General features: G+C 56.6%; 1 protein-coding gene across 1 annotated transcript in view; it reads left to right on the forward strand.

Annotated features, from left to right (window-relative positions):
* Window positions 1-3,416: 3,416 nt before the first annotated feature.
* The window catches only part of SLC6A2 (solute carrier family 6 member 2), a 41,394-nt gene continuing 32,026 nt past the window's right edge, over window positions 3,417-12,784 (forward strand). Inside the window, exons 1-2 of the mRNA XM_075995554.1 lie at window positions 3,417-3,484; window positions 3,981-4,305. Of these exons, the coding sequence (XP_075851669.1) occupies window positions 4,005-4,305 (301 nt within the window). The 5' untranslated portion in view covers window positions 3,417-3,484; window positions 3,981-4,004. The remainder of the gene's footprint in view (window positions 3,485-3,980; window positions 4,306-12,784) is intronic.

Here is a 12,784-nt window from a genome sequence, read left to right on the forward strand (position 1 = left end):
TCTTTTATGCTTATTTGTAAATGCAGCACAACTTACGCCAACGAAGAATGAACTCAGGGAAGATCAGCTGCCTTGTGCATGTTTGTTGGAGCACCATCTATGCAACAGGATATATCAGACACTGTCCTTGTCCCTGGTAGGGAAGTCACACATGTAACTGTACTAGACAAACACACAAAGCACAGAAATTTGACTCTGTTGTAGGAGGTGATTATCAGGGAAAGCTTCACAGGGGAGATGACATTGGGGGTTTTGGAAGATGAATAGGAGTCCTCCAGGTAGAAAAAAGAAAGATGGAATATTTTAAAAATCCACAAGTGTGAAAGAGCACATGTTCAGGGAACCACCAGTAGTTGAGTATCTCCCATGTTGTTAAAGGATAAAGCATATTTTGGAGGTGGGCAAGGGTTTATAGGGGGAAAAAAAAGGAGAGAATTAGAATAGCAGAAGATGTGGCTGAGTAAACAGGCAGAGTCTTGTCTGCATTGCCAAAGGTGTTCAGATATCATCTTGGAAAGATTGTTACAAATTGCAGGTGGCTTGGGCATGGTGGTGCATGCCTGTAATCCTAGCACTTTGGGAGGCCAAGATGGGAGGATTGCTTTAGGCCAGGAGTTCAAGACCAGCTTGAGCAAGAGTAAGACCCTGTCTCTACAAAACATACAAAAATTAGCCGGGCATGGTGGTGCACGCCTGTAGTCCCAGCTACTTGGGAGGCTGAGGCAGGAGGATTGCTTGAGCCCAGGAGTTTGAGGTTGCAATGAGCTACAGTGACACAATACAGTGAGCTACTGCACTCTAGCCTGGGCAGTTGAGAGAGAGAACCTATCTCAAAGAAAAAAAAAATTGTGGGTTACCTTCTTCTGATTATGCAAGTGTTAAATGCTCATTGAAGAAAAGTTGGCAGATCCAGAAAAGTATAAAGAAGAAAAGAAAATTACTTGTAATCCAGGGTTAAGTCACATGGATGTGTTGGTGTCTCGGAACAGTTTTAGGCAGAGGTGCCAGGTGGTCAGACTGATGGTTGGAAAGAGCTCTGGCAGCTGGTGACAATCATGTGGCCAGAAAGAAAGACGCTGGTGGGGTGACAGCTAGGAGGCTGCTGCAGCAAAAAAGGTGGGGGACCCCTGGCAGGACCCTGCGGCAGTGGGGATGGGGGGCTTCTCCCTCGGGGTGTTTAGGAGGAGGGGTGATCAGGGTTTGATAACAGATGGATGGGGCGTGGGGGTAGAGGACAGACGGGAACATGGCCACTAGAGAGACGCTGAGTGTCCCCATCCATAAGATGGTGGAGGGGGCAGAGGCAGGGAAACAGGAGACCTGGGTTCTCATTTCAATTCTGTCACTTTCAACCTGTAGGACCTCAGAAAGGTCCCTTGGGCCCTCAGAGCCACAGTTTTCTGGCCTGCTAAATGGAAAGATGATTCTGTCCCTGCTTTCCTCAAAGGCTTGTCACTGTGGGCCACAGCTCAAAGGAGACAAACACCCCTGATGTGTGGGAACCTACAGTTCCAGGCACTTGTCCTGAAACCTCTGCCCAGCCCTTTCCCTGACCTGCCTCCTGTCGTCAGCCCCCAGAAGGCCAGGGAAGAGCCACCGTTCCTCTAGGTTTCCCTTGTTCTCCCCTCTGTGTCCTGCTCAGAGGACATTTGTCATGCTGGCCCCTCTAGTGCAAATGCTGTGAACACCCTCATGCACTGCCATTTATTCATTCATTCATTCATTCATTCACTTCACATGCTCATTGATGGCCTAGTTGTATAGGACGGACAAGATCCCTGCCCTCCTGGAGCTCATGTGCCACTCAAGGGGAGACATAAAATAAACCAATAAAGATGATAAATTAAGATAGTGATGTAATGAAAGGAATAAATAGGGTGTTATGATGGAGACTGGGTATATTTTGGATTGGGGTGGTTGGGAAGGGGCCTCTGGACTGAGACCTGAGCAGCGCTGGCAGAGGAAACAGCATGTGTAAAGGTCCTGGGGTGGGTTACAGCTGGGAATGTTTAAAGAATGGAAAGGCCGGGGTGGCTGGGCTGATCCAAACCCCCGCCCATCTCACGTAAGTGCTGTCACCTCTCTGAGGTTCCTCGTCTCACCGCCCACCCCTTTCTTGCAGATTCAGCTCCACCCAACTTGCACACATTCGTGGTCACCACCAGTCCCTCCACACTGGGTTGTGATCGGCTCTTTACACACTGGCCTGGGAGCTTTTGGAAGGCAGAGACTATCTCCTCCCCAGCCAACACTGCCGAGGCATACAGCAGGTGATCAGTGTTGTTTGATGATCGAATAAATTAATGAATAGATGAATGAACGAGGGAGAGAATAACCAGGAACGACTGGCAGGTCCAAATGGCTCTCTGCTTTACTTAACCGCGACCTTCTCAAATTCCCTGACCCCTTATTTAAACTGCAACCCACTGACCCCATTCCCTCATCACGCTTAGCACGGTATCATCCTGTCACCTACCACACAATGTAGCGTGTGTCCTGTTTCCGCCTGTCTCCCACCACAGAGTGCAAACCCCACGACGTCAGGAGTCTCTGAGCGGGCTGTTCACTAACTACCCCACGCGCCGAGAACAGCGCCTGGCACGTGGCGGGCACGTGTGAGAACCGATGAGTAAAGGCATGAATAAATGAGTAAATAAACGAGTGAGTCCCAGCTCTCGGCCTCGTAGAAGAAGGGTCACACTCTCAAATGCTCTGCTCTCCTGCCCGTGACGAACAGAGATGCAGGAATAAGTGCCGGGCTGTGACTTGTCAACACGCTAACCCAGTCCAATAAAACCGCCCATCAGCCGGCTGGCCACCGGTGTGCAGTCCAGGCCGCCGAGCAGAACGGTCCCATTTCGTGGATGGAGAAACTCTGACCAGGTGGTTTACGCGGCCTGCAGCGGACCACGACAGAGCTGGTGCTGCACCGGTCGCCGTCTGCCCCCGTCCCCCCGCCCCCTTCCTTTCTGGGTCCTCTCTCTGACGCAGCTCAGACCCCAGTTCTGGGAGTCTGCCGCTCTCCTCCCGCGGTCGGAGGGCAGACCCTGGTGTCCTTGGGAGCGGAGTGCCTGCCCTGTCGCGGGATGCAGAGGGCGTGCGCGCCCGGGTCCTCGAGTCCCCGCGAGCCCGGCTCCGCCGCCCCCGGCCGCGCCGCGCTCCCGCCCCTGCCCACCCCGGCCGCGCTGTCAGTCTGCATTAGCGCTAACAGGCTCCAGACGGAGCGGGCCGGGCGCTGGGCTAATGCAATCGGCGCGTTACCTGGGGCGCAGGCTACATTACCAGCCCGGCCCCCGCCCGGCGCGGCCAGAGCCAGCCAGCCCGCGCCCCGCCGGTCGCCCCGCGCCTCCAGCGCTTCCCCGGCCGCGCCCGAGCGCCACGCGGCGGAGCTCAGCCCCGGGCCGCGCCCCAGAGCCCGGCAAGGCGCGGCGGGTCGGGGGCAGGCAGGGCGCACGGCACCCGGGACAGCCTCGCCGCCGGACACGTGAGTGCGCCCTGCGCGCGGGACCGGGCTAGGTGTGACCGGCCTGGGGAGGCCGGGGCCGGGACGCGCGGGCTGGAGTGCCACCAAGTTTGTGGTGCACAGGTGTAAGTGTCCGGGAAGGCTCCCGGGGCTGTTGAGGTGGCGCAGACCTGAGCTGGGGAGGGGCGCGGCACGCTGCACCCGGCCCTGTCCCAGCCCTGGAAACCTCTGTCTCGGAGGGTCCAAACCCCGCCGTTTGGGGGCGCGAGAGAGCGGCTGAACGGGGGCAGGCGCTGCGGGGTCTTCCGCAGGACCCACAGGGCGGTCTCCAACTCTGAGTTCCGTCCATCGGGCGCGCAACCTCTGTTTTCCAGCAAATGCGCGCCCTTTTCTGGGAACCTTGTGTCGCCTCCGCGCGTGCTGACCCTAGTGTCCCTGGCGCTCCTGGGGGCGTCTCAGGAGGCGCAAGCGGGGAGGAACGGCCCAGTGACCACCTCTTTTCCTTTTATCCAAGCAGAGGCTCGGCGTGCCCTGGGGACCGATGAAGTCCCTCTCGCCAGCCGCACCCATGCTTCTGGCGCGGATGAACCCGCAGGTGCAGCCCGAGAACAGCGGGGAGGACCTGGCGCCCGAGCAGCCCCTGCGGGCGCGCAAAACCGCCGAGCTGCTGGTGGTGAAGGAGCGCAACGGCGTCCAGTGCCTCCTGGCGCCCCGCGGCGGCGACGAGCAGCCCAGGGAGACCTGGGGCAAGAAGATCGACTTCCTGCTGTCAGTGATCGGCTTCGCGGTGGACCTCGCCAACGTGTGGCGCTTTCCCTACCTCTGCTACAAGAACGGCGGCGGTGAGCGCCCGGTGGGGCTGGCGGGTTGAACTTGGGAGGCCACCTGTCCGCAGCGGTGGCCGGGACAGGAGCTGGGCTACACATGGGAGGAGAACGAGGAGACAGGGTGGCAAGTCTGGGGTGCAGGAAGGGACTGGACACGGCTCAGAAAAAGAAGGGGCCGAGTCTTCAGTCAAAGAGTGAAATCGAGGCGTGGCTTTGGACAGTGACAGGTGCATGGGTGGAAAGACAGAATCTGGGACACCAGGTTGGGGAAGGAACCTGGACCCGATGGCCCTGAGGAAGGGAAGTGGAGATTTGGAGAGCCCTTGAAGGAGCACCATAAGTCCGTGGGATGTGACAGTGAGGCACATGGTGACCCTAAATCCAGCACTCTGAGCCTTGAAGCAGGGACTTCTGGGCCAGGAAGGGGTAGAAGACTTGGGTTCCCTGAAGATACCTGGGGAGGCCCTGCACTCCTGGGGATAGAGACCCTGGAATAGGTTGGCAGTTGCTTTGCGGGAGGTGTCAGCGTGCACAGCCTCAGTGGGACAAGGTCCGGTGGGCACCAAGAGCTGGCCTGGTCCTCGAGGCAGGACGCCTGGGTGATTGGGATGAAGGTCCTGGCCACCTTGCAGGGTGGAGGGGGAGAGGGGCTGACAAAACTCCAGTGGAGCAGCCAGGCTGCTGGTCAGCTTATCCACCTGCCCCGGCATGAGCACCCAGAGGTCACCTATGGTCAGGAGGAGGGTGGGTGCCACGCTGGGGGAAGCAGCCTGGAAGTCAGGTGCCGAGCCCTAAGCCCAGCTCCACCCCGAGGGGCTTTGTCCCCAGAATGCCCAGACCACCCAGGTCCTGCCACTTTTGCTGAGATGAGCTCAGAGATGACCCACTGAGAGCCTGGGAAAATGAAATTCTAGAGGAAGAAATTGCAGAAGGGGGGAGCTCTGGGAACCCCTCTCTGTCACTGGGCCACTCTGCCCATCAGTGGCTGTGACTCACGACTTGGGGGAAGTCAGAGGGAGGGAGGGTGAGAGTTGGAGCTGGGTGAAGGGAAAGCTTATGACTTTGTTCCATAGGGTCTGGGACTCACAGCTCTTCCACACTTGCCTTGGGACGGGCAATGCTTGGTGTTTGCAAAGAAAGAGCCAGGGTGACCGTAGGGAGCAGAGGATGCTCCCTAGAAAGCGTCTGGCTCTTCCTATGAGGAAGTTAGCCCAAGGCTGGAGCCACAGATAAGGGTTTGCGTCTGTGATCTCCGTTGTCACCTCCTGAGATGGGTCTGTCATTGTCAGATACTCTGAGGCAAGATGTCTGGGACAGCAGTCCTGAGCTTCAGGAATATCTGAGGTCTGGGGCCTGACCCCTTGGGGACACTTTCTACTCTGCAGGCTCAGTACTTGCATCTGGTCCTAGGACGGTGGGCGGAGCGAGAGGTGAGAAAAGGGGAGCATGATGCCACTTCTCAAGGGGTCCTGGGCAGGTTTGAGCATCCTGGCCCTTTGGACCTAAGGAGAGAGAAAATGCAGAGTCCATATATTTTTAGCAGCCAGGGAGATGATGAATGAGAGACAGACTGAGAGACCTTAGGACGCACCATCTCTCATGTCCCCAGTGACTGTCCGAGACTGCTTGTCCCTAGACAGGGGAAGGCTCTATCATCAATCAGCAATATCTAACTGGCTCCTCTCAGTGTGAGGCACAGTGCGAGGCCCTGCCGGGGTCACCTCGATGCAGGAACAGCCACTTCTGTCTGCCAGGAGCTTAGTCACCTGAGGTCTTCTTGTCGTGCCGCTGCACGTTCTTTCCATTGTCATCCGTGCTTGTTGAAACGGAAAGCAACCAGACGACCAACTTGACAAGTCAGCTAGATGGCCATTCCAGGGCTTTCTCGGGCCGTGTGCTCACTTGGCCATTACCACCAATGCAAACAAAGAGCACCTGTTGTATGCAAGGTGGTATGCCAGGTTCCTAGCGTACAAAGTGGAACAAATTCATCACAGGTTCCGCTCTTAGGCAAAATTGGCTGGAAGCTCCTTCTGTTGGGCTTCGGGCCCTGCACATTGCTCTTCTCAAGTTGGGTGATTTGTGTCTTTGTGGGTTTATCTCCCAAACAGGCTGGGGCACCTTGAGGGCAGAGACTGTGGCTTTTTATTTGTCCCCGCATTTCTAATGCCCAAGATAAGGCCTAGATCCTGGGAATGTGGCAGAAGGTGCCCAACAAACTTCCAAGCCCTCAGAGACCTCCTGCCGTATCCAGAAACAACGATAGAGACACCTGGTGACAACTAGCGAAGTGAAGTCGCAGGCAGCCTACGTGTTGGGAGTCTTACGTTCCAGTTCCCACCTATGTGGCTTTGGAAACTCATAAAGCCTCAGTTTCCCCATCTGTCAAATGGCCGTAATGCCGTTCAGCTCAGAGCATTATTGTGAGGACCGACTGCAGTCGTGCCCAGGGAGAGCCCGGCCTGGAGTCTGGCCCGAGCAGAGGCGGCTGCTGCTTTTCCTTATCACTGTGATGATGTATGCCACGGGTGGGGAGGTGACAAGTGTACTAAAGGCCCAGGGAGGGGCTGCTTAGGAAGTACCCGGAGGGGGTGAGCTGTGGTCGGGACCCAGTTGCTCTGGGGGGTGGGCACAGGCAAGCCGTGGGCAGGGAGGGCGTATCCAGCGTGCACCGGGGCGGGGACATAGCAGCGCCGGCTGGCTGAAGGGCAGGCCGGGAGAGATAAGGAGGGCAAGTTGGGGCTGGGCTGCGGAGGCCTTGAATGCCAGGCTAAGGGGTGGGGACGTTGTACCAGTGAATTTCCATTTCTGGTTGGTGTGTCCATCCACACGGTGGGTGTCGGGGAGCAGTGCAGCCCCCATCTTGGAGTACCCCTCGCCCCTCCAAGGTTGTTCCCCTCTGGGCACGTTTCTGCCGAGACCTCCTGGCTGTGCCTTGTGGATCAATTCTCATCCTGTAATTCGTAAGTTAGCCTCAGACATAGGCCAGCGGGCAGGAAGGTGGGTACAATTGTGGAAGCAGCCAGAAGACCCACGTTGTAATCCCAGCTCTGCCGCTCGCTGTGTGACCTTAGGCCTGGCACGGCTCCTCTCTGCGCCTCCAGCTGTCTGCCACAGCTGGACATACGCTTAGATGACCGCCCCCCGACTCCCCAACACTCATCCCTTTCCAATGCCCTGGCTCAGGGCTAAACCGAAGGCGGGACTCGCCTGTCCTGTTGTTCCATAGCCCTCAGTCTGTGCGCTCTTCTGGTGCCAGTATCGACAGAGCGACTCTCCAATTCTGACTGTTGGCGCTGGCCCGGACTGGAGGGTGTTTTGAAATGAAGAAGGTGCCAATAGCTTAGGCCCCTGGCTAATGTTTTCTGAATGAATTACTGGGGAAGATCTGCCTGTCTGAACATCTCACCAAAGGCCAGCTGCTGGGAGGCGCGGGCTGCGGGAGGTTTCGGGAGGGGAAAGCCACTCTGGGAAATGCCGAGGCTTCGTTCAGAACCTTCTGGAACAGCTGGTCTCTGTGGGGAGGCAGGACGGGGCAGCGGGGCTATTTCTAGGGTTCTAGATTTTTCCCTCCACACCTGCAATGTTGGTCCGTGCTGGTCCCTGGGGAGGAGCAGGCAGACCCCCTGGGTGCCCACGTCTGCCCACGTCAGCCCCCGTTCTGGAGAAGAGGCCACTGTGAATTAATTGTCCTTTGCACATCACTCTTTCCGTTTGAGACGTGCCCGGAGGACACCTTTGAGCTGTGTGTTGTGGAGAAACTATGGCCGTTAGGTTCAGGCAGACTTGGGTTTGAATCTGAGTCTCATATTTGCTAGAAACCCTCACCTTCTCTGCCCTGAGCCTCAGTTTCCTTGTGTAGAAAAGGGGACTAACCCAGCACCTAGTGGCAGGGGAGGATGACATCAGAGACAGTGCATGTGAGCTACTTGACATGGCGCCATGTAATGGGAGCTCAATAAACGTAGTTGTTAATATTTTGTTATTGTTCATTGATATCAGCTGCACGCTGGACCCAGGAGTGGGGCGGGGTCCGGATTTTGGAAGGAGCAGAACTGATCCTAAGAGGAACTTGGTGGAGGGAAACACAGCTGCAAAGTGGTGCCACTTGGGGCTGGGCCTGGCACGGTGGAAAAATCCAGAAACCCAGAACCAGGCTTCGCTCCATGTCCTGACAGTCTGGCCGCGTCTCACCATAGATTCCCCACCTGGGAAAGGGGGTTCGCATTCCTGCGTGGGGTCCCCTGAGGGCACCATGAGATGCTGTGGTTCTGAGTGCCCAGCGGACTTCCCTTCCTTCCCCAAGGAAGCTCAGGGGCTCTTTTGGGAAGGCTCTTGGCCAAAATATCTAGGAATCTCGAAACCAGGTGCAAGGTAATGGCTGGCGCAGAGGTCAGGAGTTTCCAAACTCAGGCCACTTACATCTGGCCTGGCCCCAGGGGGCCGTCTACACCCGGAGCTCACTGAGCCAGACCCGGATGGGCGCACAATGAGGCAGCCAGCTGGCGTGGCTCTCGGCTGACAAGTCAGCACACCCCTTGGCAGCAATGAAGCGCTCATCTGGGACCCAGATCTGGGGTCACCGGCGTGACTTGCCCATTACTCCAGGCTTGCCAAGGGGTCTGGAGACACTGTTCCCGACAAGACGCGGTTTAATAGGGATAAATGTTACATCCTGCCCTGTAGTCCCCAACCCAACTGCCTAAGTGAGGATCAGGTCGCAGCACAAGTGGAGAAAGGCCCGGGGGCTTTCGTTAGCTGCGTCCTCCACCAGAGTCGCTGTGAGATGCACTTATTTAACCAGAACCACTTACTGAATGCCTGTCGTACGCCGGAATTACAGGGATGAGCAAAAGACAACCTGTGCCTTTAGGGAGCTCGTCGTCTACTGCAGATGCCCTAAAAGTTAGTGTCATTGTAGATTGTATTATTGAAGGTATCCTATCCCAAATGAGGGAGGTAAGGTCCTCCTCTGTTCTTTGTGGGCGATATCTCCCTCTGCCGTGCAGTTCTGAGCACCCCAAACACCCTCTAACTATTTCTTTTAAAGAGATCCGGATGTAGGAAATAGGAGATCAGGATCTTCACAGAGCTTTTAATAAAGCCACAGGTTTAGTAGTAAACATCGGGCCCAGATCCCCCGAAGCTGACAGCAGAGGGAGAATGGCCACACCAGGAGGGGTGCCCCCGACACTAGTTTCCCTGAATCCCACCCCTGGTTCCCTGCTGTGAGGGGCTGGCTTTGACCCCCGGGAAGGGGGTGTTTCCTCCCCGGGCTGTGTCCGGCTGTGTCCCATAGTCTCGCTCAGCAGCGACACTCCACACAGGGGACATCTGTGACCAACGTGGGTGGGCTTCTCCCCACCAACAAGCAAGCGATCGGTTCTGCAGCGGACACCAGCTGGCGTCCTCCACTCAATTCTGACAGTGTCCACCTGGGGGTAGGGTCAGATCCCATGGGGTGAGGGCTCAGTCCCACACGCTGCCCCCTGCTCAGATGTCATTGCAAAGCCCCAGATTGTTTCACCTGGGCTTCTGACCCGCTCGCTTTAATTGGGGTTCCTGTGACCCCTCCTTGGCTTCGATTGATTTGCTAGAGTGGCTCACAGAACTCAGGGAAACACTCATGTTTACTGCTTTATTATAAAGGATATTATGAAGGATACGGATGAAGAGATATGCAGGGCAAGGTTTGTGCCCTCCCCAGGCATGCCACACTCTGGGAACCGCCATGTGTTCAGCTCTCCGGAAGCTCCCCGTCCCCCTCCTCTTGGGCCGTCTATGGAGGCTTCATTAGCATGATTGACAACCACGTACCAACGTGATTGGACAAAAAGGGTGTGATCTAATACTAAGGCTGTGGGGAAACCCAGCAAGGCCTGTCCAGGTTTCTCCTGGCCTCTCTGTGCAGGATTCCCTTCCCCAGGGCATGGGGCAGGACCCCTTCCGAAATGGGGGTCTTATGCGGGTCTCTCAATCAGAAAGTCAGGTCAGAGAATTTCTCTTTATGGCCAGCCCCAAGACGGACAGGCTGGGGAAAATTCCTACCTTGGGGAGAGAAGGGAGCAGGTGAGAAGAGGGCAGGAGAAGGAGAGAGAGAGAGAGAGAAGAGAGAGAGTGAGTCTGTTTCCTGAGGTCTGTTTCTGAGGCCTAAAGTGTCCTGTCCCGACATTGTAACAAGTGCTATTGGAGTTATGAGCCAGGAACTGTGCATGAAAACCCATATATATGATATGATATATGTGTATATATATCATATATATTATAATATTACACAGAGCTATGGCAAGAGCTCATCTGTAGGGACTGGAGGTGAAGGTGAGGGAGTGTCTTAGTCCATTTAGTGTTGCTAAACAGAATACCTGAGATCGAAAATGTATAAAGAAAAGAAGTTTGTCTGGCTGGAAGTGTCACGATGGGAAAGCCGCTTCAGGTGAGGGTCTCAGCCTGCCTCCGCTTGTGGTGGGGAGCAGAATGGGAGCCAGGTGTGCAAAGAGACCACCTGGTGAGAGAGGAAATGAGGGCTTGGAGCAAGAACTCGCCTCCCCTCAGGAGGGCCTGAAGCTATTCATGAGGGGTCTGCCCCCAGGATCCAAACACCTGCCATTAGGCCCCACCCCCAGCACTCACACATTGGGGACCAAACTTCAACACGAGTTTTGGTGGTGACAAACAAACCACATCCAACCCCTAGAAGGAAGCAACCCCTTTTGGGGCCAAAAAAGCCAGTTCCCATCATTTTGTATAGATTTCCCTCTTACAGCACCAGGAAGTTGCTACGCAAAGGCTTATGTGGATGGCCCTGGCGGGTCTCGGTGAAGTGCAGGGAAAGGAGCAAAGCGGTGGGAGACCCACCTGGGCTGAGGGGATCAGTCGTGGGGAGGAGGAGGCGTGAGTTGGCCGCAGGAGGCTCAGCCTCTGTACACCCAGCAGAGAGTCTCTCTGTTGCCAGACTGGAATGAGCTGGGCGTGGCTGTTATAGGAACGGAGTGTTTTCCCACGGAAATGGCCACAGGAGGCCAGCTGCTTGACGGGAAGACACTCTGAGGTGGACACTACATCTGATTCATTTTGGTCTCTGGTCCCCGAGACGTGTGAAGGATGGCATGCGGGCGGGGCTAGGGGCCCCAGGGGGGAGGTTTGGGGAGGGACACTACGGTGAGGGGCCAGGACCATGTGCCCCACTGTTGATGGGTCATTGGTGCCAGTTGCTTGGGAAGGGAATGTGGCCCTGGGTGAGGCAGTTCCCACAGGGCTGGCAGCTGAGGCTGGGGACTCCCAGCGGCTGGTGGGGGGACAGGCTCGTCATTCCTGAGGGGGGATCTTTTTGGCAACGGAGTGGGTGGTGGCCTGCAGACATCCTCTGTTCTGTGCTTGCTCAGGGTCAGCACACTTTGGGGGGTAGCCAGCCCCTCTTGGGACAGGGACATGAGGAGCCCACGGGGCTGGGTCAGAGTCCCGTGCTGTCGAGCCCCCAGCCGACCCATCCGTGCGGTGCTCTGCAAGGGCCTGGACCCCTCCAGCACTCGGCGAGCCTGTGCTCGCTGCTTCCAGCTTACAAAGGTGCCTCACATCTGTCCTTGAGTGCAATGACGGGACGTGATTCCCGTTTACAGGGCAGCCACTGAGTGCCCGGCACTTCCCCTCCGTGATCTGTCATTACCGCAGCAAGCAAGCAGGGCAGGTGTCATTATCCCCCCTTACAAAGGGGCAACTACGGCTCAGAGAAGGTACATCGACCCAGGGTCACACAGCTGTTAACAGCAGGGCTGGGGGCAGGATTAACCTCAGATGCAGGCAGGGGCTGCCTTGGTCCTGAGCTTCCGAGAGCCCAGCTGCACCCGAGTCCCGGCCTGTGTGGGCCCCTTGCCGGGTTCCTGCTTCTGCATACCGACCACGCCGCTGCACTCGCAGCCCAGGCCCGGGGGAGGCCGGGGCATGTTGTCCACAGGGGCTGTGGACAGAGCTCACACGTGGGTGGAAGAGTCCACATACATGTGCAAAAGGCTCTTGCATGACTGGGTGGATCGGAGAGGGGAAGGGAGGAGCAGGGCAAGTGGGGCACCCCTGTGCCACCACCTCCCTACCCAGAGCCCCAAGAGCTGAGAATTCCAAGCTTGAACTTGACAATAGACCCCTTACAAAGGTCTCTTTGTCAAAGTGGGTTGATGGGATGTTCCATTGCACAGTTGTGGCTTGATTTGTCATCTTTAAATATGCCGACATGCAAGCAGCCTGCCTCCCGACTCAGGTCCCAGCCTCCCATGCACTCTGCTGTCTGCTGCGCTATTGGGGTGCCCTGGGGTGTGGAGGGAGGAGGGACAAACCTGGCCTCCCTAGCTGGGGACCAAGGTTTTCTTGGGACTCTGGCAAAAGCCACAAGCAGTGACAACCTATAGCTGCACTGTGGGCACTAAGGGAATAGTTACGTGGATTTTCCTTTCTTGGGTATTTTAGGGTGTGGCCAGAATGCTCAGGTTAAGGAATCCCTCAA

This window comes from Microcebus murinus, chromosome 20, assembly GCF_040939455.1.
Source record: "Microcebus murinus isolate Inina chromosome 20, M.murinus_Inina_mat1.0, whole genome shotgun sequence".
Lineage (NCBI taxonomy): Eukaryota > Metazoa > Chordata > Mammalia > Primates > Cheirogaleidae > Microcebus > Microcebus murinus.